General features: G+C 40.9%; 1 protein-coding gene across 6 annotated transcripts in view; it reads left to right on the forward strand.

Moving 5' to 3' along the window:
• Nucleotides 1-22,629, forward strand: part of SPIDR (scaffold protein involved in DNA repair) — a 160,622-nt gene that overhangs the window by 96,170 nt on the left and 41,823 nt on the right. For all 6 annotated transcript variants that reach the window (XR_014010970.1, XM_081205855.1, XM_081205858.1 and 3 more), the window contains exons 9-10: nt 8,396-8,597; nt 10,444-10,718. Coding sequence is in view for 5 of the 6 variants with exons in the window: in XM_081205855.1 (XP_081061981.1) it covers nt 8,396-8,597; nt 10,444-10,718 (477 nt within the window). In the remaining variant the exon portion in view is untranslated. The remainder of the gene's footprint in view (nt 1-8,395; nt 8,598-10,443; nt 10,719-22,629) is intronic.

Below are 22,629 nucleotides of genomic sequence, written 5' to 3' on the forward strand. Positions count from 1 at the left end.
GGTGGTGCCATGGCTCTAGCCACCACCCAGGCTTCGGACAGGAACCACTAGCACCGGATTCCTTTAACAGAATACCCTTTAGTATGGAGGGGCAGGTGATGGCCACACCTCCCCTCCCCAGAAAAAGTTTTTAAAAATGCCTAACGCCAAATCTTGGCCAGTACCAATTTGCCAAGTGGAAAAATTCCTACCAGGCCCCTCAACGGTGACCAACCGAGGTCCATAACGAGGCCAATATCAAAGACCTGAAAAGAGGGCAGGAGGGCGGGACATCCTCAAAGCTGGAACCCAAAAGGACATTCCCCTGCCACGCGGCTGGTTAAATTGCCTAAGCCACGCCCCTCAGCTGACCGGATTGGTTGGCCAGGGGCCATGACACGGCAGGGGCTCTCCTGATGATGCAGGGGCAACATCCAACCCCCTTTGTGAGTGAGAGACCGTGTGGTCTGCTCACAGCACTGGCCCACCCAGAAGTGGACTGGCCTTGCGGAATATCTTCAGGAGAAGAAAATTCTAAGAAGTAAACCCTACATAAATCTGGAGTGGAGTCCCTAAAATGTGTGGATGGCGCCTTGTACACCTTCTTCTGGAAACTCCTGTAGCCATTTTGGTGCAAAATGTCTTGCTCTGCTTTCCTTTGGACTACATGAGTGAGGCTGAGAGGGGAATCTTGTCATCTGGGCAGCCCAGGGCCATTATACATACTCTGCCTGGGCTTGCATCACGGGGAGGTCACTGTTGCTAACTTCACCCCCAGAGGTGCTCTCCACTGTCTCTTGAGACAGACAGATGCCAACAACAACAGTTAATTGTAGCTGTTGTTTTTAAATGAATTATAGGAGTCCATACTTCTGCTAAAATACCTAGTCACTGGTTCATGAAATCAGTAATAGGCCAGATGTGTCAAAAACTGAGCTCAAATAAAGAGTTCTGTGTGGGTTCAGTGTGACATAAATGAAAAACTAAAATCAGTTCATGTTAAGAGTTTTTCTTTCATTCATCTTGTTTTCCTTTCAGTCCTAACATACCCCTTTCCTATTCATCAGCATCTGTAGTATATTTCAAAATTAGCCCTAAGGCGAAGGGAGCCGACAGTCTCCACCAAGGCTGTAATATTGCTCTTCTGGCAAGTGTCCAGCAGGAATTGGATACTGATATGGTCTGCACAGGATCTCTCATCTTTGCCCAGAGCCTGTCATGGTCATCATGATAGAACTGCTTTGAGCAGACAAACAGATAATGTTTTTAAGAAGTGTTGTATATAGTGATTAGGATGTTAATAATGCAAGAAAGCAGCAGTTACTTACGTCCTAGGATTAGGGGTTGGTACTGTAATGCTCAAACCATTTCTAATCCTTTGACAATCTTTATTCTGCACCCTCTAACATTTCCTAGGAAGGCAAGAAATCTTCTCTTGATGAAATGTGGTGCTAAGTACCCTTCACATTTTTTTCAGCTTTGCTTACTTACTTACTTGCCACCTTCCTCCCTAAGGTCCCAGGGCAGGTTACAACCTTAAAAACAGTTTCAAACAACTTGCAATCATAGAATTAATGAATTAATGCGGATCCTTTAAAAAAAAAAATGCCCCTCAAGTGTCAGAAAACAGGGTAAAGAGGTGCATTCTCCGGAAGCCATAAAATGAAGGTGCTATAACCTTCAAGTCTGCTCTTGTAAAGCTATTTCATGCAAATAGTTATGCCCATATGATTTTTCTCTCTCGAAATACAGCTGGATAGGAAGATTGCTTAATTGGTTTTGTTGGAAAGATTTAAAAGAAGATTAGACAAATTCATGGAAAATTAAGGCAGTCAGTGACTATTAGTCCTACTGGTTATAATACCATCAGTATTGGAGGCAATATCCCTCTGAATACTACTTTCTTGGGAACGTGAGGAGGAGAGTGTTGTGCTGCTTGTGGACTTTCCATAGGCATGTGGTTGGCCACTGGGAACAAAATCCTGGAGTAGATGGGCCATTGGTCTGATTCAGCAGGACTTTTCTCATGTTCTTACCTCTGCTTGATTATTTAAGTATCCTTTTTCGAGGGAAGGTCAAATCAGGGGCCAGAGCCAATGGTGGATGGAGCCACCTCTTTTCTCTCTGCTCTTGCTTCACCCCGGCAATATCTGAACAATTTTTTTGTAATGTGTTAAAAGCTAATTTATGTAACTTTTTGATACTCTGGGAATATTCTCATGGAATATTTATAATGAACCTATTCCTAATTGCTATATTTTGACTGTCTACACTTTATCCTCTAAAAAAATTATGGATTTTTTTAGGGAGGTCATTAAAAAATTATGGATTTTTTTAGGGAGATCATTAATCAAAGTTCATTGTCACCATACTCAGTCAGGAACTTGGCTGTGAGCTGGATGTGGATCACAGGTTTCCAGCCTCTGATTAAGCATGTAAAACACGTAGATAATATTCTTTACTTACAAGAGTATAACTAATTACAGGAAAATGAGAGATCTTTTTTCTTTTTAGTTCTCCTCCAACTAGAATTGAGCTTAGTTTCCAATTGCTAAATATGCTTGAATTAATGGTTGACCTGATCACAGCCTTTGCCTTCTTCTCTGTTTCCTGTGTGTAATAAAAAACCCAAGTCTCGGGGCATTCTGAAGTGGTAGTCCATTTCTGTTTTGGAGTTAAACAGTAATACGAAGTATATGAACAATGAAGCTTCTGGGAATTTGAAATAACTGAAGTACTGAAGGACTGGTTAAACCTGCCAATATTTTCATTATGAGCTCCTAATAATTCTCAAGTGATTAAAGTTGGCAATAAAGTTTTCTTTGTGCAGGAACCTGGCAAAGAGTGCTACAGCTTGGCAGTAAGATTTAAAATAAAAATTAAAAAAATAATGCACACTGAAATGTATTTGAGATGTATCTTGAACTCCACAGAATTGGGAGAAAAGTAAACATGGCAAATTAGTCTTTACTTTGTAGTGTGCAATGGCTGTTCTTGCTCTTAGCAAAGAAAAAAAGGAGGGGGGCTTGCTAAACTCAGTGGGGTTATATGAGGACAGAATTTCAGTCTTAGCTTTGCCTTTACTTTGTGTTGTGGAATTTGCCAACACTTGAGAATAACTTCAGCTTGATTGTTTATCTTGCCGAATCTGTCTGCCTCAGTGAGCACCATCTTACTTCAGATCTCCAATGAAATTACAATTGCTTTATTTACTTTACTTTTTTGTATTTCAAAGTGTATTGTTGTTCATTTCTTATCTGATATGGGGAATTAGAGAGTTATGAAGGACCCAAATTTTGTAATTATATTATACAGGCTAACCGTATCATATCCCTTTGTGAAATCCCAATAGTGTGCAAACAGCTCTTCATGCTATGGGGGATGGAGCTGTCCAGAAAACCAATGGCTTTATTGATAGCAGATACAAGAACTCAGCTATATAGGCAGTATATAAATTTAATAAAATACTTTAAAATATTTAAAATGCATTTAAAATTTAAAAAGTACTTTGTGTATGTGTATTACTTTGTGTATTACTTATGACGTAATCTGTGTATGTGTTAGAAAATAAACCACAGTTTCCAACAGTTCACAGCTAGCACATACCATTAAGTCTGAGCATGGCCTAGCCATGGAACATTTTGGGAGAATGCATAGATCACGGAACAAGGTCTGATTTCTGCTAATAACTGTAGTAGCAACTGTTTACATAAGCACTCCTGATAAAAATAATGTCAAACAACAGGCAGTTGTTTCTTAAAGGTGGCTTATGTGTTCTAGTTGTATCCAAGTTTTTTTCTGCTCTAGAGAGCACTGGATTAATGCCATTGTGGGGAACAATAAGTGTAATTGTAAATGATAATCAGGAAAAATATGTGTCTGTTTTATATTGGCCTCTACTTCTTGGCATTGCTTGTCATTTAGTTGAGAGCAGGCACCTGTACAAAAGATATAACGTTAATACACAGCTTGGCAGTTCGCTGCCAGTAGCTAAAGAGCATTGGTTCCCTGGTAAGTGTGTGTCATGTTGAAAATGGTTCGCTTGTTGCTTTCTGATTTACATTTCACTAATATTTGTTTATGAATAACTGGATCTTGGTATGCTGACAATCTGAAATGAGTGCCTAATTCATGCCCCCCCCCCCAATTCACACATCCTGAGTCTTTTGCTGTAATTCTAAAATCCTTCTCTTGTGACCACATGGCTTCTCATATCCTGTCCCACTATGCTGTGTGCCACCACAAATTGCCATAATATTTTTACCTGCCCAATCAATATATTGCTGGTTTATGTGTCCTGTAATTTTCTGGTAGAACAGCCAGCCATTTTTTTAAGTAGTTAGGTCTCAAACAACTTAGGGTTTTAGAAACTGGCATGTTGATTTGTGCATAGAAATGGCCCAGGAGGAAGTGTAGTTGTGTTAAAACTTACATTATGGACCCTTCACTCAGTCCCAGTTGGCAATCTAGCTGCAGTATTTTGAACCAAATGTAGTTTTCGAATAGTTATCAGAGGCAGCCCTGCATATAATACATTGCAGCACTCCAGGTAGATGTTATTCCAAGCATGGATTTCCGAGATTAGGACATCTCTAGCCAAGAAAGGTTGTAGCTGGGTCACCAGCCTGAATTAAAGGTGCTTCATGTCATGGGTTCCAGCTGGATCTCTACAGACAAGGCTGGAGTGAAGAGCATTTCCAGCCTTCAGAGGAAGTACAGTGCTCTCCAGCATAGGCTGACCATCACCTCCTAGGTCAGACAACAACACTTCTGTCTTCTCTAGAGCGGCCTTCATATCACCCCAAATCCTTCAATGACCTAAGCAGTTTCATATAGATGGTATATAGGAGCACTCAGTTGCACAGCTTAGGGCAAAGCAATAGATGCCATGTACCACCTTCTGGAACAACCATCCAGAGAGGATCAGAACTGCTAGAACATGGGTAGGCAAACTAAGGCCCAGGGGGGGCAGATCTGGCCCAATTGCCTTCTGAATCCAGCCTGTGGACGGTCCGGGAATCAGCATGTTTTTACATGAGTAGAATGTGTGCTTTTATTTAAAATGCATCTCTGGGTTATTTGTGGGGCATAGGAATTTGTTCATTTCTCCCCCCAAAAATCTAGTCCAGCCCTCCACAAGGTCTGAGGGACAGTGGACCAGCCCCCTGCTGAAAAAGTTTGCTGACCCCTGTGCTAGAACATGACATTCCCCATTTTGGACAGTCTATCCAGTAGTATACCATGATATCAAAACACTCTTTGAGGTCCAAGAGGGCCTCAAACAGGGCAACACTCAGAAGTATATATATTTCCTTGTATTAGGTCATTCCCTGGGCCTACTAGAACTGTTTCAATGCTGAACAGTAAATTGAAATTGATCCAGATAATCAGTGTCATTCAGTGTCTGTAGTTGTCTGGCTACAAATTTGCCTATGAAGGATATATTTGAAACTGGTCAACACCACCTTCAGGATCCATAGGACGACTGCCACCTTGCATGAGCAAGATAGGCAGCAGATGGGGCAGATCTAGTGCTACTTCTACTCAAAGTAGACCTATTTAAATTAGCGGGCATGATTAATCTAGGTGCATTAATTTCAGTAGGCTTACTCTTTATAGAACAGGGTTGGATGCAACCCCTTCTTATCACTTGTCTATTTCAGTTTGGTTCAGAATTGTTCTACTAATGTACAAGTGGCTTTACATTAAAAAGTACCTACCATAATTTCCCAGTGCATTTATGGAATGTTAGCTGCTCTGATCTGCAGACACCATTACTATGCTGTGAATTGAGGTTTCGACAGAACCCAAAAAGAAAGTGTGCCCTGTTATGACAAACCTGGAGTGATGTTCCCATCATTGTTTCATTTACCGTAGTCAGGCAGTTTCTGTATGACTGAGCGTCACAACTTTCCACACACCCCAGGTAATGAATAGGAGGAACTAATTAAAAACCCTGGAAAGTAAATGCAGTAACAGAATGTAAATATAGTTCAGCAGTGTCTCAACCTGTTTGATTTTGCTACTGCTGCACTACTTAGTTAACTATTTGAAAACTTTGCCATGCCTTTTCCCATCATATGCCTGTAGTTTTAGCAATCTCTGCAAACAGAGTTCTATGTTTATTCAAACAAGTGAATAGTCACCATCTGTAACATAGACACTCACCAACCTAACTCGAGCAGAGAGGGAGGCAATTGGCTGCCAATTAGTTTCTGGGCCCAATTCAAAGTGCAGGTTTTGAGCTGTAAAGCCTTAAACATCTCAGGACCACAAAACCTCAGGGACTACCTCTCCCTATATAAACTGAGTGCACCATTTGATCACCATCTGAAGCCCTTCTTCATGTGCCTCCTCCATGAGAGGTCAAGAGGGTGGCAACATAAGAATGGGCCTCTTCTGCAGTGGCTCCCCGCCTGTAGAATGCTGTCCCCAGGAAGGCTTACTTGGCGCCTGCATTACATATCTTTAGATGCCAGGCAAAAACATTCATCTTCCAGGCGTTTGGCTAGTTAAACAATCTATGGCCTATTAAACTGTGCTGGGATAGTGGTGATACTGTTTTTCTTTGTTACTATATTATGTACTTTTGTGTTTTTATGTTGTAAACTGCTCTGTAATCCTCAGAATAAGGGCGCTATGGAAATTTAATAAATCAAACTAAATAAACAAACTTATGAATGCATAGGCAGCATTGTCATACATTAGATGACCTCTTACTCCCTTTTTCTCAGCATAGTAGGCATGTCGTATCTGTTTCCTTAGGCTTGCATCCTAATATCTCTTGTCATTTTGTGCAAGACAAAGGGGATAGAGTAAAGGGAAAAGCCAATAGTAAATAATAAGCTATGCTGGTTGCTAGGAGTTCACTCTTAAACTTTTATTATTTATTCTAAAGGTTTATACTGTGCCTTTCCAATACAGTGGAACCTCGGGTTGCGAACATGATCCGTGCGGGAGGGACATTCGCAACACGCAGTGCCGCATCTGCACACGCACGGGTCGTGATTCGGCACTTCTGCACATGCGCAAAGCGCGATTTAGTGTTTTGGCGCATGCGCGAGTGCCGAAACCTGGAAGTAACCCGCTCCGGTGCTTTCAGGTTTGGCGCGGTGCGCAACCCGAAAACGCATAACCTGAAGTGTCTGTAACCCGAGCGTAACAAGACAAGCATAGCAGATAAAGCAGTCTTCAATGAAATAATGTCAACCTTGTAAGTTAAAAGCCTGTGGGGTGTGGGGGATGACTATACAAACTAGTAGAAGCAATCAGAAAGGAAGTTATATGAACTTCAAGGGGCAAGCTGTTTCTCAATACTGGTGCAGCTAGTGCAGCCAAACCAAATGTGTTTTCACCATGAATGGGACACAGCCATCTTAACTATGGGTGCAAATATATTATCCTTTAGAGAGGGATGGGCATTTACTACACTCTTGACTTACTTGGCTACACCCCGTGCAGCTGACATAATCAGGGATCAAGTATACAGTGAAAGATCTCATACTTCCACAGATTCTGTCCACATTCTTTACTTGGAAGTAAGGAAACCAGTGATGGCCCCTCCCCTTCAACAAAGCAGGTGTATTATAACATATTCTTCTCTACATCAAAGCGGTTGTGCTGATTATTGTTTAGCAAAGCAGGCAGAGCCGCCTTCCAGCATCAAAATGGGAGGAGTGTTTCTGTTGTGCTAATATTGGGAGCCCTGGGTGTTGTGCTATGTTGCACTGCTTCTGCATAGCCAAGTATGGGAATGGACTCGTTGTTGTTGTTTTTGTTGTTCAAAAGCACATAATACACATCAAACTGCTCAGTTGTACCAGATTTTACAAAAGCTTGTAACGGGCAATTAATGAGGCTAAATCATATATTGGTCCAGATTAATACACAAATCTGCCCTTTTAAAAAATTGACAATTAAACCAATACATCAAACGCTTACAACACATAACCTAATGTCTTTTGTAAACCCATAATGTATGGCTGGTGGTAACTAATATTTCTTACAATAGTCAATAAACTTACCCTATTTTTCCCTCTATAAGACGCACCAGACCACAAGACACACCTAGTTTTTGGAGGAGGAAAACAAGAAAAAAAATATTCTGAATCTCAGAAGCCAGAACAGCAAGAGGGATTGCTGCGCAGTGAAAGCAGCAATCCCTCTTGCTGTTCTGGCTTCTGGGATAGCTGCGCAGCCTGCATTCGCTCCATAAGACGCACACACATTCCCCCTTACTTTTTAGGAGGGAAAAAGTGAGTCTTAATTTGTTAGTAAAAAATATTTTAAAAGATTGCAGGAAAGTAATCTACATATACTTCTGAAGCAGATTCTAATTCATGATTATAGGTTTGCTTACTAGTCTACAGCTCTAACTTGTTAAAGTAAATGAGATAACCATGATTCTGTTTTTCAGGCAAAGGCTTCTTCTTCCAAATGATAGCATTCCAGTTATCATGAATACTTACTTCAGTCAGAAAGTTATTAAAGAACCAACAGAGATGGAAAGGCAACATCTTCAAGAAACATTGCTTATTAAAAGAAAGATATCTTTGGCTTGGGTATTCAATTTTTCCACCATAAAAGACAATTGGCCTCAAACATCTGCAGTTAACCAGGTAATGTTTAATTTTACAGCTTAACACTTTGTAGCGAGTTGATGAACAAATATTTGCAAACAGTGCATGCAGGAACGTTTATGTACGCTCAATATCCTTCATTTAAGCAAGATTTAGAGTTTGCTAGTGAATAATATTAATATTTTACAATCAAGATTTTTCCCTACATGTTGACACACTGAACTGATGTGATACTTTGCTTTAGCCTCACTACTGTCTTGAGTAGTATTGCTGTCATATATTTAGCAATTACTTTTCATCTGATTTGCTGCTCAGCTACTTAAAATTACCAGCCTTTCTAAAGGGATAGCTACATGTTGTCAAACAGCAAGCCAGTGGTGTTCCCACCCTCCCTGTGCATAAGCTCTAGGGATGTGTTCTGAAGTCATTGTGCAGCATTTTCCATCTTACCTTTAGTGGCAGGGAAGGTGGGGAAACGCACAGTGTACAACACTGTACAACACATGGAGAAGTCCACAGCATTCCTATATGAAACTTGAACTGGGTGGTCATGGCTCTAATCTGTCCTTTTGAACTCTTAGTTAATGTTTCCTGACCTGAACCTCCTCTTAAGAAGGTTCTGTTAGTGAGCTTCGCTTATGCTTGGAAAATCTCTGAGCTTCTTCACACATACAGCAGGCATTATAAAGTGGATTTTCTGCCCAAAGGTCCTGCCTTTGGATGTGGAGGATCAAACTGAAGACATACTCAAATGAGATTACTTCTAGAATATAAGCATTGGCCTCTGCTCTCCCAAGAGCAAAATATATTTTTATTTACCAGTATCTCCTGTTCTTTTCAGAGTAAAGACGGGGCAGTCTGTTCACTCATGGTTAAGGTTTAGGCTGATCTGCACCTATAGACACAAATTGAAAAGGAATGGGGGGCGACAAATAGGGATTCACTGTCTCCATATTATCAGTTATTTGTGTTTGTTATAGATCTCAAAGTGCCATCTATTCATGTTTACTGAAAAGTAAGACCCACTGTGGTCAGCAGTCGGCTTCCTAGTGTTTGTATAGGATTGTAGCCTTAATTTTTTGTGACTGCGGTTCTGTTTTTTCTGTTACCATGTTTGTTCCCAAGGGAATGCAGCCCTAGACAGAAAAAGGAAAGTTGCCCTGCCGCTGTAATAGGAGTACAAAGGCTGGAACATCCAGCTTATCTCCTCTTGGTTGGTAGATTCAGTCTTCAACCTCATCAGAGGGAGATTATCCGTGCTTTCCTAGGCAAAAACTGACTGGCCAAGCAGAAAATGCTCACCTTCACATGGCTTTATTAAGAGACAAAAGAACAAATTGCTTTGAGAAAGCTACTGCCATTTCTTTCACCAGTTTGTCATCTAGACGAACTAATTCAGAATAAAGATTGTCCTGCTTTGGTTTCACCATGTCTACCTCACACACATTTTTCTACTCAAACACAGAGATGATTATATGGAAGACCCCTGCCAATTTGTTCTGAGACAGTTATTGCTGCTGAGGGAACGACTTCTTTTCCTCAAGTCATACAACCAGGAAAAACGTTCTTTATTCCCCCCTCCCCCCAAAATCAAATACTATTCCTTCCAATTGCTCCCAAAAAACACAGAAAGAGGAAACATGTTTAATGCCAGGAACAATAAGGAGGAAACAAACAGAAAGAAAGGAGCTCTGATGAGATGAAATATTAGGGTAGCTTCTGGAGATGTTGAGGAGTGGGAGCATATAAAATGAGGTGGGTCTCTGGACCACACATTGTCCACCTCTATGCTAGAAGGATGGGAATTTGTGGTAAGCAAAACCTTTCTTTCCTGTATGTTTTCCTGCAATCTGTACAATGATTTGGTTTGTGCCTTTTTTGCCAGATCCCCTGTCTCAATATGAAGACTTTGAAGACTGTGCATACCGATAGCAACAGTGAGCCCAAATTATCTCACTTTGCAGTTACTCCCTTAAGCGACTCTCTTCTTGATATTGTGGAGACACAAGGAAGAGCTGGAGGGAGAGGAATCCAGGTCCAAGTGGTTGTTCAAAGGGTGTATTATTTGCCTGCTAAAGACGGTTTAAGGTGTCGCCTTCAGAAAAACAACACTTCCGAGAACACTGCACCATTGTTAAATTCACACCTGCCAAATGTTAGGTGAGTATTAGAAATTGGCCTAGTGTGAATCTCAGCATTGATGGGAACAGTCAAATTACAAGACAAGCTAGACTGAACATGTTGATAAGGCGGTCCTGAGTTTTGTATGAAGCCTAGAACAATCCTACCTTTTAGCTAAAAACAAGGTGCTCCTTTCCTTTTTTTTTAAGTAAAAGAGTAGGACTAGATAACTTATTCATCATTTGCAGCCCATATCCAAAATCTGTCATGAGTTTGAATTGTCTAACTAATTTTCTTGTAGTGAGCCATGTAATTACCCAGTTATTTGTATCATTATAATAATGTTGGTGATGCCAAACTACAGTTTGGGACATAGGGAGCTGTTTCATGCCATTGGTTCATTTAGCTTAATATTGACTATTCACTGGCTAGCAGCAGCTAATCTCACCCAATCCTGCCTGGAGACTCCAAGTACTTAAGAAACCAGGACATTTTACTCATCAAGTAGCTGTATTAAATTTGCAGTCTCATTATGTTTCCCATGTTATTCTCAATTGTTGTTCTCGTCTGAAATTAGTTTTTACCCTATTAATGCTCTCAGTTTCTTCTTAATCTTCATATAGTTTTTTGTAGAGCAATTTTTTTGTGCATAGGAAACTGATATCGAGAGAACTTGGCTCATCCAAGGTCTCCCTATAACAGAACTCTTCTTTTTTTAAATTGTTTTTATTAAAGATTTTTGGGTTACAAAAGTACATACATCGTCTCTGTTTTCAGATCATGAAGTCCTTTCTACTGATCAGTTATATTTGATGTGAGACATTAATGTTGTAGTCAGTATAAAGTTGGGGGAGGAGAGATGTGATGCTTAATCAAAGCATCTTTTCTCACTCTCACCTCCTCCTCTGTCAGATACCAGTGAGCTTAATTTCTGTTTACCCGAAAGGAATTGGACACAGCTTGTGAAAAGTACCTTGAAAGAAGAAATCCACCAGCTTGCAGTGGCGCATAGATCTTGTTGATGGAAATATTGGGAAAGAAATGTAGATTGTTGACAATTGAAGGGTGGAAAATCTAATTCACTGTTTCAGTTTTTGTACTGTTGGCACCATACATACTTGGGTTTTCTAATATTTTCTTGCTCTGAGTGAGATGTCTGTTTTCATAGTCCCCGGCAAAATCAAATACCAGTTTATCTCAGTTTATTTCAGTTGGGATGAAAGGGTTAATTTGTAGTTAGTCTGCCATATTTGCAAGGAAATCAGAGTGCTTCCAGATTATTGTTGTAGTTGGCAGATCTGCCTGTCTCAAGCAGGGGTATAGCAAGGGGGTGCGGTAGGTGCGGTCCGCCCCAGGTGTCCCCACTGAGGGGGGGTGACATAATGCCAGGCAGCACTCACCATGGGGCCTGCAGCATACCTGAGCCATGTGTCTCTCCTGGGAGTGTTGCGGTGGCTTGAGAGCCCGCAGGCTCTGCGTTGCCCCAAACAGTCCGCCCGTTGCCTTCCCCCTCAGCTGTAGGGCAGCTGAGTGGGAGGAGGCAGGCAGACTCCTCGGAGGCCCCGCGGTGCCCCCATGGGCGGCTGGCCCTGCCCCTGGGCACAGGGCATGCGTGCCACCACAGGTGCCTGATCGGCTTGCTCCACCACTGGTCTCAAGAGACAGTAGAGTGCACCCCCCTGGGATTGCAGCCATAGCAGGAACGTAGTAACCTCCCTGGGGCACAAGCTGGGCAGTGTTGATGGAGGTCCTGCAGATGGCAAGATATGACTATTCAAATTACCTTCATTGTCTAGGGCACAGGTGGCTAATCTTTTTCTTGGCCTTAAGGTTATGTTACTCTCTGGGAATCCCTCCAACGGTCACATGCCAACAGCCCTGTTACCCGGCGCTCTTACACATGCTCACATGTTTGGCACTGATTCTTTTTTACATTACAATACCAAGTTAAGATACAGGTTTCTCAAGTTTTTATGAGTTGTGAATTGTCAGCCCAGATTGATATCAATTTTCACTCTTCAGTTTCATGTGGCTGAATGTATTTACTGTTTTAACTGCTTTATTAATTTTTTTATTGTTTCACTCTGCAATTAATTTTACTGTACCCCATCCTGATACCATTGTAGTGAAGGTTGGATTGTGCATATTTGTGTTTTTGATTTTCCATCTAATCTGAAATGGTAGTTCATCAGGTATTCTGTTGTTTCAGTTCACAGGGGCCCAGCATAGAAATAAAATAATAATAAAAAAAACAGTTGTAAAGATTACTCTTGAACCTAGGTACCATAAAAGGGGGAAATCTTCCTAAGATGTTTCAGGACAGGTTAATACAGTAGACTCAGATTTGAACTTATTTCACAAATACAGTCTCTATTGGCAAACAAAAAATTAATTTTGGTGATTAAGAGGGAAAGCCCCCAGTAAATTCTGCCACTTGAATGGCACATTTGACAAAAGCCACCAGCAATACAGAGATGCAGAGTATGCTTGCGTGAAAAGGGAGTCCGTGTCATGTGCTGAGATGCAGCCTCAGTGGCATGGCTTGGGGTGGGTTCTTATAGCCATACATACAGACACAAAGCAACAAGAATATACTTTTCTCCAGTGGAGTGAGAAATTAGAAAACTGAGCTTTGCAGCTACTAGAAACAATGACTAACATTCACACCCAGCCAAGAGTTGTGCACCCTTGCTTTAGAAATAGCCTTGGGAAATCCAAGCCTTCTTCCCTAGTGTTCAGAGGAATAGCTCAGTAGGTGTGAGATGAGATTTTTAACCTAGGGTTGTGGGTTTCAGCCCCATGTTGGGCAAAAGATTTCTGCCTCGCAGGGCGTTGGACTAGATGACCCTTGTGATCCCTTCCAACTATATGATTTCTTAATGTGTTGTGTGTGTTCTGGCTTAATTTGGTGGGTGTAAGAAGCACCCATGTTGTTTTGCAGGGATTAAGAAAAAGCTGCATCCTGCTTTAAACACAACATTGTGCCCACCTGTGCCTGTCAGTAATTAATAAAATAGTGTGAAGTGCTTAGTTGTTTAGATTAGATCTAAAAGATGTAGGTAATGAGCAAAATATAATTTTTTAATTTGAATTATGCAATATGTGCCTTTCAGTGGGAGTGATTATGCTCCAGCAACTTTTAATGAGTTTCTGTAAAGCATTTTTGTTTGTACAGTGGTACGTAGACTACATCAGACTTAGCTGATTCGGATGTGAATTATTCATAAGCTTCTTTACATTTTTTGCTTTTCCGTGCTGAACTTTTATGTATCTACTTATACCTATCTCAACACAAACACCATTCAATTTATTGCAAGTTCTTTATCTGAGTAAAGATAATGGGTCCAATGCTATTGCTAACGTTTCAAGGTAGGCAAATTTGAATTGAGGTCACTATTGTGTTTACCTTAAGGAAAACCCAAGCCTGTGTTACACAAGACATTTTAAATTAGTGTTTATTGCAGCTCAAGAGGGAAAGGACATTTGTAGAAAATCCATGTTCACAGATGTTAGCATCTGTCAAATCGTTTTCTTTTGTGGGCAACTTCCATTCTGTTTACAACATACCATTCATTTTTTTCAAGTAAATGTTTCTAAACAAAGCATTCATGAGCATGATTTTTAAGAACTTTAATACTTATGGGACTTTTTTTTCAAGTACAAGATAAACAGGAAGCAGACAACCTAAATGTGCCTCACTGAACTCCATATGATAGAAATGTTTCAGTATCTCGTAAATAAGAGACTCCAATTTGTAGTATTTTCATAAAGATGTCTCATTGCTATTTAAGGGCTCTTACATTATTTCCCTTAGTTTTTTCCTTAGTTGAGCAAGATTAATCCCATGGCAGATTAAAGTGTGATAATCAAATTGTACTGTAAAGTTTCATCCTAAGGAAATGTAGTGGTGGAATCAGTAATTCACATATTGAAAGCATGGGTGCCATCCCCAAATGATTACATTTTATTATTTCCCTTAAAATCTCTCTCTTTCTTTTGAGTAGCCTAGAGAGGTTTATATGAAGCTCCTATTCCTTGGGAAATAATAATGATAACAGCAGAATGAATGAATGAATGAACGAACAAACAAACAAATCTTTACCTGCTTAATGATACTGTGTAATTGTCCACCTCCTTTCCCCTGATTGCTGCATTGGATCCTCACCCCTGCTTGGTTTTGATGCATCCACACCATACTTTTAAAGCACATTTACACAGCTTCAGTAGTCATGGCTTCTTCCAAGAACCCAAGGAACCATACTTACCCATCACAAAGCTACAATTCCCAACACACTTAACAAACCGCAGTTCTTAGGATTATTTGGAGAAGTAAATGTTTTAAATGTATGATGTGGATGTTACCTATGTACCTTCCTTTGGGCCCTGTTATCATAGTTTAGTGCTCTGAAATTCAATCCCTGCCTATTTTGAATAACACACTTGCTTCTCATCAGCGTGGTCTGACAGGAAGCTCCCCTGTATTCTGGAACCTAACTTCCTGGAACCTAACCTGAGCGCTGATGCTATCTTGTATTCCCTTCCCCACATCTGCAGTATGGGAATAATAATGCTAACCTACCTGGTAGGGTTGTAGAAAGGATTACTGAGAACTTACATAGGTGGTACTCTAAGATGCTGTATAAGTGCTGCTTATTTGTTTGAGTACTCTATTCTTTCTCTTATTATATTTTTTGCAATATATTCAGGATGCAATTTGCCGTGGAGCAAATTAGAAGATGTACTGTTTCTGTGTGAGTTATCTAGTGGTTTAAAGTGTAAGGAGCCTGTCATAGGCAACTTGTAAAGGTAACTTTCCTGCCCTAGAGCAGCGATCCAGTATGTGCGATACTACTTATTAGTCAGTAGTTTCACCTGAGAATAGTAATTTTCCAGCACCTGGTATATGTCAAGTATTCTGAGATGGTGTACATCAAAGGTGTGGAATTTTCCTTTTCTTTCTGACATTTCTTCATTTTCGATATTTGTGCCTTTTAAATGTTTTGCTGAAAAGCAGAAGTCCAAGTAGGTATACAACATAACCCTACCTCCCACTTCAGTTCTGGCCTGGCTAAAAGTTGTGCTATAATCATGTTGGAGCAGCTCATCAGAAGTCTAATGAAATCTAGGCAAGTGAAGCTATGTATAGTACTATAAAGAGAATAGCTCCTGGCACCCCAGTACAATGTTGTTGGATGTGCTGTATATAGAGTTAATATTAATAGGTATAGGATTAGATGGCTCAATTTGTAAAATATTTACTTATGAATTCAGGTTTAATTTTTTTAAAAGAAACCATCATATGGGGTGTAGTATTTCTTTTAACAGACAGTAAGAGGGATGCAGCAGAATACAGGTATTTAGAAGAGCAATGTTAATTATTTCAATTTAAAGACATTTCTTATGGGCTGTCTCATTGGAGATCTACTGATATCAGCACCTAAACCCCCTCCCCCCAAATTCACTGTTCATCTCAGAAAGCCCATCATGTCTCAGATGTAGAGTGCATCACAACATTTTTGACAGAAATGTTCCTCATTCATTGGACCCAACTCACTTTTTGTAGTCTAGACAAATTTAGGTTGCCTTCCAAATGGAATTTAGTTTTGGCTTCTCGTTAACTTTTTTTTCATGTCTTATGGCAGGGGTCGGCAACCTAAGGCCCATGGGTCACAAGCGGCCCACGGGGGTTGTTTAACTGGCCCACAAGCCACCCCCGAACTGAGCCGCCCGCTTGGCGAGTCCCCGCTGCGCTAAACCAGCACAGTGAACTGGGGACTCCCTTCTGTAGCACCGGAAATTGCGTCTGCACATGTGCAGATGCCGGAAATCGTGTCTTTGTAGATGCAGACACTGGAAATCATGTCTGGGCATGTGCAGATGCCAGAAATTGTGGGCGTGCGTGTGATCCGGCCCACGGAGGGATCTCCACTGGAATGAACCGGCCCAGGCAAGGTAAACCTTGCTGACCCCTTCCTTATGGCAACATTTTTGTGAGATATTATTTTTGTCCATTGTTGAAATCCACCCCAAGCAGGCTACAGCATGCTTCAGGGCTCAATGCAGGATGGGTTGCACTTTTAATTATACATGGTGAGATTGTGCTGTAGATGTTGTATTTTAGTATAGGCTGAAATATTATAGCCATTATTTTTCTTTATGTCACTATGGCAACATATATATTTATTCTATATCATATCTTCTGAGGTTATAATCACACACTGCAAAAAGGTGATCGAGAACACACCTAGATAGAAGTATTGGGTGGACAAGCACTAAAAAGTTAATAAGTTTGGTAACATCATCCAGGCAAAAAATGCTAATGTGCTGCTGCTCAGAGAAACCAATCAGAGATATGCTAGCTCTCCTACTTGTCACAACACCCCTACTTAAAATATCATATGGGGTCATATAGTATTATGATACTCTCCAGCCAGTTTTGGTATTCATTTTTAGTAGAGTGTGGTTGAATTCATCCTTTTATACTATTGCAGGATGCACACAGGATACACATAGTATTAGCTATGGTCAAGGTTGGTGCCAGGGTAAGCCTTAATCATAGTTAAGATTGAAGACAGGGATTTGTGTTGGAGAACAGAAAAGCTCAGGGAATGCAGCATGCTGCCTCTCAGCCAGTTCCTGATCCCTTAACAATAGTTCAGGACAGGCTGCATTACGTCTGTAAATTATATTTTGATGATTCAGAATATTCAGCATAATAGCTGTGCAGCTCTGTTATACATAGTGCTGTCATATTAAAACTAGCTTTGTCTATATTGTAAGTGTTACTCATTTTGTAACAAGTCATTCCTCAGCCCATTAAGTAAAAGTGGTTTTAAGCTAATTTGGTTTCACTAATTTAATAATCTGCAAGTAGTGCAGAGTCTATGAAATAATCAGGAGTATTTCTTTATGTTAAAGCTTCTCAAGCATTTGTGTCCACATTTTATTCTATTTTAAAAAGTGACAATGCAACCCCACATTTCTAGGAAGTTCATGTTACATTTGACACACTAAATGTTTTGTAATATAGGAGAACAAAGAAATAATGTTCTGCTTTCCCAAAGTCAAATACATTCCACTTTGTATTTTCTACATTCACTTAAGTGTACTGTATTAATGCACATTCATTCTCTCCTGTATTGGGATTTGTACTTTTCATTATTAGAACCTCCTCCCATCCACTTCCTGTTCTTATTTGCTCTAAAAAAGCACATATTTCAAGGCTATCAGTAATACCCATTGTATGAGCCAAGCAATCATGTGATTTGTTTCTCCCCCCATTTCCCCCATGATCAGTGTCTCTGCACATGCTGTTCAGTAAACAAACTTCAGGGAACCAGACCAAGCTAGTTCAGAGCAGGGAGTTCATTCACACAGAGCCCTTGGAAAGTGATGCCTGTGCACAGCCTTGACGTAGGAACTAAGAAGAAGTAGAGAGGGGGTGGCAAAAGTTAGTATTTGTGTTTTCATTAATGCTTTTTATAGCTTGTAGCCAGCTGTAGCTGGTTAACATTTGCCTCTGACATCTATTAGCGTGCAGACTTCTTACGTAGGATTAACGGCTTCTGATGGAAATGGAGTTGTTAGTCATCGTATCATTCGTTTACAAGAAGGCTCTCCAACTTGTCATAGATTATATATTAGAACAGTACACATCTGTTTTAAACGCAAGAGTTTAGATTGCTCCTGCACCCAAGGAGGCACTTTGTACAGAACAGATAGCAAGACTTGTGGTTTTATTTTTAATCAGATTTAAGTTTTAAGGAAATATGGTTACGGGAGACTTTTTTTAAAAAAAAATCCTTTAGGTAGTTGTAAATCATGCACAAGCAAACCTATTGGCCTAAGATCTTTGAACCTAGTATGTATTGTACATTTATGCAGGTAAAAAGCACAGATCTAAAGCAAAGCAATGTTGGAGTGATTAACTAGCAACTGAGATTTCATATCTGTTTGGGATCTTAACAGCTGATTTTCAGAGACACTTCAGTTTAATGAACCCTTATTTAATGCTGACTCCTGTTCTTAGTTGGTGCAAGAGTAGATTACTTGGATTTGAGTCTGTATGTGGCCCTTGCTATTCTATGCAGAGTGAGTGAAAGGCATATATTGTGGTCATTCCTTCTGGACCTGCTGTTTGCGCCTGAGAACTGGCATCTGGAGAAATTTAGCTAAGGCATTTAAATACTGCTCTTCCAAAACATTTGAAGTGACATTTGAGCATTTGCTGTTGGACTGGAGAGCAGAAGGGATGCACACTCTGGCATTTGTCATCAGCCAGGGAATCTAGGGCCACCAGGAGGCTACAGCCCATGCCTTCCAGAAAGAACATTGACCTGGGAGAGACCACGCTGTCCCCATCCATCGATCAGGGAAGAAGCAGATGCTGGAACTTGCTTCTCTCCTCCCTGCCTGAAAGAACATTGAGCTCCCAGCTGTGTGTTGTCCTGGGATTTTAGCAAGAAAGGAAAATAACAGTCTGGCCCCATCCGTTGACCAAAGGAAGAAGAGCCACCAATTGCTATAAAACCAAGAACACTTGCAAGGGGAAAATAAGCCTGGCCTGAAATTGAAATATATATACACTCACCCACATACACACATTCTACTTGTGGATGACTATAGCACCTTGTGCGTAGCACTGGGAAATAAGTAAATAAATAAACAAACTCATACCAGGAAAAGGCAGGAAAGAGCTGGAGAGTTCTCATGGCCCATGAGGAGACCCTTCCTGGAGCCCAAAGAGGATGTCAGTGAGGGCAGAGGAAGTCCCAGAGAGACTGGAGGTGCAGCAGGGCTTCGTTTAGGCTGCTCAGCCTCCCTGCCTAACAGCTGATCTGCTGGGTAGCACAGCTGCCACCTCCGCTTTCCCACAGTCCCCCCAGCCAGCCAAAGAGCTTCAACTCTAGTTGAAGAGACAATTGTGGGGAGAGAGAGTGGGAGAGCAGGGGAAAATAGGCATTTAGAGGGTGCTCCTTGCTTTATGGGATTTCACTTATGGCGGAACGTAACCCCCAGGTAAGGGGGGGGGGCGCTTGTACAGGGTGAGTCCTTTCAAAGAGGCCCCGTGGATACAGAGTACACATGTTCCACAGGGCCTCTTTTAAAAGACTCACCCTGTATGTAGTAGCAGTTTTTGTAAAACTTGTAAAAGACCAGTTCAGTCAGATTCACAGTGCCCTTCACAAGTCTTACCTCAGTGCAAGCTTGCAGAAGTAGTGCCTGATTATTTAAACGTCTTGGAAGTCTACCAGCTTTTTGGAGTATAGTTTTTCAATCCTTTTCAATATTTTTATATTGTTTGTTATATTAGACGGAGGGCCATAGAGCAATGTTAGAGGGCATGCTTTGCATGCAGAAGATTCCAGGTTCAATAGCCAGCACCCTGAAGAGGCGCCTGTTAGACAACCCTGACTATGGCCTGACTTCCTATAAGGCAGCTTCCTATTTTAATGTGCCTAATGCAGCTACTCAGCTTTCTGATGTTTAACTAAGATACAATGGATACTAATAAGTTTTTCTCAGCACTTCTTTGGGAACACCAACAACCAGATAGCAGCAAGGGTTTTGGCACAGATTTTTCACTGAATCCTGACATCTTCAAAGTGTTATAAACCTATGAACTAATTAACCTTCCCAAGAGTGCTTTGAAATAAACTGAAAATAACAGAACATAAATAGTATCTTAACATTTCCCTTGAGGCTTTGAATGCACTTCATTGTGTTTCCCACTCAGCTTTTCTCTCAAGTTCTAAGTGTTACAGCATGATCCTATCTCCTGACTTACACTCAACAGTATAGCAGGTGCAGTTCTACCCTACCCAGCATGGCAATTTAGCAATGGGGAAAGCTTGTATCTGCTGCTACTTTTATCACACAGCTTTGTCATGTGCAGGGACACTGCAGGAACAGGGAAATGACTTCCCCAGTCCTCTCTGATGCTTTCAGAAAGTACTCAGTTTCATAAAAGGAAGCATACAATGAGAAGAAGTGGGCTCCCTACCATGTCACTCTGTTTGAGATTGAAGGATGTGTCTTGCCCATGGCTTTGCCACAGCGATATTAGTACAATAAGGAAGAGGTCCTACTCCTCCCTGTTACCATTTGCACTGTTTCTTGTTTTAAGTGTAGCTCTCCCACCCTTTTTTTGTCAGTCCCCATTACCAGGGATGGGACCTAAGACCTTCTGTATTCTAAGCTCGTGGTTTTCCACATGGCTGCAGGTTCACATGGGGGCTCTGAGCTATATGGATATGAGCCACCCTAGAATATTGTCTAGAATATTGTGTGAATTACTGTAGTTGACCATACAATAGGTGGTAGATCGACTGGTTAGTATTTACTGGTAAGTAGACTTCTGTCTCTTTCATTTGTGTCTGTAACTCAGGGGTCAGCAAACGTTTTCAGCAGGGGGCCAGTCCACTGTCCCTCAGACCTTTGGGGGGGGGGCTGGACTATATTTTTTTTGGGGGGGTGAACTCCTATGCCCCACAAATAACCCAGAGATGCATTTTAAATAAAAGCACTCATTCTACTCATGTAAAAACACCAGGCAGGCCCCACAAATAACCCAGAGATGCATTTTAAATAAAAGGACACATTCCACTCATGTAAAAACATGCTGATTCCTGGACTGTCTGCGGGACTGATCCGGTCCCCAGGCCTTAGTTTGCCTACCCATGCTGTAACTAAATTTGCCTTCCTGTGTTGTGCATGTGAAGGAGACGGCCTTGCCCGTCCCCATGTTGCTCAGCTGCCCTGTAGAGAAGCCTACACATAGTTTTCAATGGAATCAGGGTTCTAGTTTGCATTGGCTTCCCTACTCAGATATCCACACAGTGTGTGGATCTTTGAGGCAAGGAGCTACAAAACATTGTGGGCAGGGCCAGTGACGTGTCCCACTGCCCTTTCTATTATGGAACCTTCTTCATATATATAATGGGTGAAGAGGGCTTATGAGTTAATTTCTAAAAATTGTGGGATACATAGGATTGCCTTTTTCTTGAGGAACTGTGTATAGAATAAAAGAAAAATGCAATGTTCTAAAATTTAGCCTCTTTCAACCCATAAACATCATTTGGTGGCAGCTGATTAGTTTAAAAAGTGAGGCTGTGAAAGGACATTTGACAGGAGGCATTTGGCTGGCTAATTTACATGGCAAAAAAAAAATTGTATTTCTGAACTCCATAGTACAGTTTGCAACCTTATGGGGGAAAGAATAAAATGTTAAATTGATAATTACATAGCATTTTTACAGATAGCACAGTATCTGATGTTGAAATATAAATGTGCAAGATAGAGCTGAAATATTTCTCTTATCTTGCAGATGGGTGGAAGGCTGAACTTCAAACTTTCTGAAAACACATGTCCCTGTGGTACCACAGATAAAACAAAATAAAACCATAGGCTCTACTTCTATTTTATTTGCAGCATCACAGTTCAATATTGCAAACGGAAGCTTGGCCTGTGGAGGCTTAAACCTCCCTTCTCCCAAGCACTGGTTGCATCTGTGTTTTTGTAAAGAAAAAAAGTGTAAAATCCCTATCATGATAGAAACATGTCGTTTCAACTAGATTGATCTCAGTGGGATCATCCCACCCACCCCATCATATCATTCCTGTCTTTAAATCCAGTACAATGATGGATCCCTCCTGCTTTCTTCCCCTTTTTGATATGTTGGAGCAGCATGTGGTATGAAATTATCTAAGTAAGTAATGCCAGTGGGGGAACAGCTAAGTGAGCCTGTTTTACTTTAACCCCTGGATTTTACTTATTCATTGGTCTGATAGTTTGTTTTCTTTTTTGGTCCAGCAGCTTTAATATCAGTGAGCAGTAGGCTGCAAGAACTATGTCCTGTGATATGATTTAGAAAGTAAATAAAGATTCCATTTACACCTGAGAATGTTATGGGTACCTTGGAGCCATTGCAGTGCTTAACCATTTTCACTTT

The sequence above is a fragment of the Podarcis bocagei genome (genome assembly GCF_964188305.1).
Source record: "Podarcis bocagei genome assembly, chromosome: 8".
Classification (NCBI taxonomy): Eukaryota; Metazoa; Chordata; class Lepidosauria; order Squamata; family Lacertidae; genus Podarcis; species Podarcis bocagei.